This window comes from Morone saxatilis, unplaced genomic scaffold, assembly GCF_004916995.1.
Source record: "Morone saxatilis isolate NCDOM2014 unplaced genomic scaffold, NCSU_SB_2.0 Contig2, whole genome shotgun sequence".
Taxonomy (NCBI): Eukaryota; Metazoa; Chordata; class Actinopteri; family Moronidae; genus Morone; species Morone saxatilis.
Genome location: NW_023339762.1, coordinates 1,156,203 through 1,160,032, shown reverse-complemented (window position 1 = coordinate 1,160,032; position 3,830 = coordinate 1,156,203). Strand labels below are relative to the sequence as shown.

Genomic DNA, 3,830 nt, shown 5'->3' with positions numbered 1-3,830 from the left:
GTCGTCGTCGTCGTCGTCTTCTTCTTCTTCTTCTTCTTGTTTTTGCGTGCTGTCAGCGTAATGACGTATTTCCGTTTCTTCCGGTCTGTTTCGGAGGTTCATTACCGGTTCAAATGTCCCCAACGTGGCTGCTGCTGTTTTCCAGCGTGTGGACTTAATAGCAAAGGAAGTTTAGTGACTGTGGAGGAAAGCCAACAGGTAAACCATGTTTATAATGACGTAAATACGGTTCAATGACTTGTTAAACGCACAGCCTCTGTGTCTAACCTATGAGGCTTTAACTTTAACAGCAGGTTTACAGGTTGTCTTTGCTGTCGCCTGCCCAGCTTTAATAACCTGCCTGTGTATGTGTGTTTTCCCTAATAGTGATAACAATGGGTGAGTTCAAGGTGCACCGTGTTCGGTTCTTCGACTATATGCCCAGTGCTATCCGAGCCATGGCGTTTAACAGCCGCACCGAGCGACTGGCTGTGGCCCGAGCTGATGGAGCTCTGGAGATCTTCAACTTCTCTGATCACTACTTCCAAGAAAAGGTAAGGGCGAAGTTCAGATCACCTTCCCACATGATCTGCTGAATTCGGCACATTGTATTAACAATGTTATTCAGTGAAGTCTCATGAGTAAGCTTCGTCCTGTGCTTTTGGTTTATAAAAAGCTGTGGTAATGTGAGTTTAAAGAACAGTAAAAGTCTAATGTAATAACTGCTATAGTATGCCGTATTAAAGAGTGCTCCACAGTGCTACTTTAGAAGTGTGAAGTCGCATTCTCCTTTCAATGCATCTTTGCAGATAGACAAAGAAACACTTAAAGGCTCAATTTGTAAATGAAGTTTTGTGCTTGAAGATAAGCACTTACAGCCGGAGGTAAGATGTGCAGGTATAACCTCCAGACTTTTTGATTTCGATCCACAGGTCATCCCAGGACAGGACGGCAGGGCTGTTGAGGCTCTGTGTTGGGTGGGCCAGCGTCTGTTCAGCGCTGGTTTGAATGGAGAGATCACAGAGTACGACTTGGAGAACATGAGGCCCAGGTACACTGTGGAGGCCTACGGAGGACCAATCTGGACCATCAGTAGCAACAGCCAGGGAACGCTGCTAGCGGTCAGTCAAGACCTTGTGTGATATTGTATTTACTCTGTGCTTCATGTTAAAAATGTTCCACCCTGGTTATTGTTTATTTAAGTAATAAGCCTTTAGCTCTGATTTAATAATTGAATGTTTTCTGTTCCAGGTCGGCTGTGAGGATGGGACGGTTAAGATGTTTGAACTGCTGGATGAGAGGATTCGGTTTCAGAGAAACCTCGAGAGGCAGAAAGGTAAGAGAACAAGCTGATTCAGAGGTATTTTTCTTTCTCTTTCGACTCTGTTCATATTATATTTAATTGTATTTATGTGTCCAAAATGTAAGTAAACTGATGATCATTTTTGTTTTCCTCCAGGGACAAATTGTTGTGTGTCATTTTGGACCCTGCTTGTGACACTGTGCTTCATTTTGTTTTATGTGATTCTCTAGGTCGTATCATATCTCTGTCCTGGCATCCCTCTGGTACACTGATTGCTGCTGGCATGATGGACATGATCAGAATCTTTGATGCAGAGACAGGTAAGGAGATGCAACTTGATCCTGGAGTGATTGGCAGCAGAGCCTACTATCAGTTTTAGTTCGGTGTCTGTTAAATTAAAATTTCCTTAAATAGCCCCTAATGATGTGATTGTGACCCCTCGGTTTGATTTTGCCAACTTCAGGCCACACCACACACAGACTGCTGGTGGAGAGAGGCGCTGGAGCGTCCAAGAGTAAAGAGGTTGTGGTTTGGAGCATCGCCTTCCTGTCTGATCACACAATCGTTAGCGCCGATTCTGCAGGGAAGGTCCAGATCTGGGACGGACTCACAGGAACTCTGGTCAAAACTCACCTGGTCACCAAATGGGATGTCCTGGCTCTGGCTGTTTCACAGGTAAGTGTTGGGACGTATTACACAGCCTGTAGGCTAAAGGCAGTTCCCTACAGAATCAGTGACGTTAAACTGTCTGTATGATTACCAGGATGAGAGCAGTCTGGTAGCTGGGACGTCGGAGGGCACAGTCGTCCAGTTTCAGTCCATCGCCTCCACCGTGGACCAACAGGATAAGGAGTGGGTCCGAACTAGGACCTTTAAAAACCACTCGCATGATGTGAGGGCGCTTGTCCACACCGAGACTGCTGTGGTATCTGGAGGTCAGTGTTGGATTGATGTAAATTTTTCTGCACCCATTAAACACAAAGTAGGGTCTCAAATCATCACACTTTAAAGTCATTTTTATAAAATAACTTTTGTCATATTCACTGAAACTTTCACTATATCCTGACAGTAGTACATGAGACACGGTAAATCTGTGAAACAATCAGGGTTCCTCTGGCTCCTCCAAGGTCCTAGATGGGCATTGCGAGAATCCACCGCGGCCTGAACGAAAACAACCAATCAGAGCTGAGGAAGATAGTTCTGTCCCAGGTCCCTCGGCCGAATGAGACTCTACTGGCTCCGAAAAGCCTTCCAACCCAAAGTGGTCGTTTATATGTTCCTTGACTCTGCATGGCTTGTTTTTGTTCAGGACTGCACAAGCTTACTAGTTAGTAAAAGAAAAAAAATATCATTCCATCCAATCGTTCATCCTTTTATTTAAAAAATGTGAACAGGGCAGCAAGCATATAATGTTTTGACGCTTCGTAATCTGTTTCAGCGTATGGACACCAAGGCTGGTTTAGTGCGACCCCTGCCCTGGGACAAGCGTGGGGGGAGAAGGAACACCCACGAGTCAGGCAATGCCGCAAAATAGCTTTCCCACATGTGAGTTACATATTTAATACAAAGAAAACTCTCACCAATATGATTAGAATATAAGAAAGCACTTTTTAAGGCCACTGTAAAACATGACTGTTCTCATGGTGACATTGCTTCCTCGTCTTTCTCTATGTAGAGAAAGCCTGGTTTGCTTTGTGTAAGAAAGCAGGGGACTGCTGCTCTTCAGTTCCCTGATCATTTAGAGCTGTGGAGAGTAGGGAGACCGCAATGGGACTTGGTGAGGAAAACACACACACACACACACACACACACACACACACACACACACACACAAAAATATATATATTTTGCATTATGCTGCAAGAAATGGCACACATTAAAACTGAAGGAAATCGAATAAACAGGAAAAACAATAGTAAAATTCATCTTTATGTGATTGAACAGTTGTACAGTGTCCCCATTGAGCCAGTCTGTACTATGTGTTAACAGGAAAGCCTGGTGACAGTCTACCTGTGAAGAGAAATCCAGAGAAACTGATCCAGCTAAAGAGGAAGGTGTGTATCATGGTTTAACATTATGACATCTGTATGGCTTAGTGGAAGCTGAACTCTACTCGTTCAGTTGTCTCCTCTGAAAACACGGCTGCGTGATGATGATCATGAAGTTGCGGTAATTTAGCAGTACGCCTTGCTGAAAAGAAAACGAGGCGTCTTCCATTTGGTTAACCTTTCAACCAGATACTGTAATGTCCTTGTGCAGCAACTCCTGTTGAGGTGATTGGTTCATTCTTGTCACATGTGGTATGAGTTAAGATTTTTCACCGTGGACACCCGAAAAGACAGGCCTGCCACAACAAAAGCGCGCTGCAAAAGCGTCGCTTTGGCTTTGAGCGCACTTTTCACACGTCTTCATTAAAAATAAGAATTTTTGACAAAACAGCGCCATAAAAAGATGATAGATAGATAGACTTTATTAACTTTATTAAATTACAGGTAAAAGAGGTAATTGCTCATTTTGACACAGATAAATCTTACTAATGTATTGTCCG

General features: G+C 43.8%; 1 protein-coding gene across 1 annotated transcript in view; it reads left to right on the top strand.

Annotated features, from left to right (window-relative positions):
* Positions 1–57: 57 nt before the first annotated feature.
* utp4 (UTP4 small subunit processome component) overlaps positions 58–3,830 on the top strand; it is a 6,908-nt gene continuing 3,135 nt past the window's right edge. Inside the window, exons 1-9 of the mRNA XM_035664774.1 lie at positions 58–198; positions 367–533; positions 912–1,100; positions 1,231–1,315; positions 1,513–1,602; positions 1,746–1,957; positions 2,046–2,217; positions 2,721–2,799; positions 3,252–3,336. Of these exons, the coding sequence (XP_035520667.1) occupies positions 375–533; positions 912–1,100; positions 1,231–1,315; positions 1,513–1,602; positions 1,746–1,957; positions 2,046–2,217; positions 2,721–2,799; positions 3,252–3,336 (1,071 nt within the window). The 5' untranslated portion in view covers positions 58–198; positions 367–374. The remainder of the gene's footprint in view (positions 199–366; positions 534–911; positions 1,101–1,230; positions 1,316–1,512; positions 1,603–1,745; positions 1,958–2,045; positions 2,218–2,720; positions 2,800–3,251; positions 3,337–3,830) is intronic.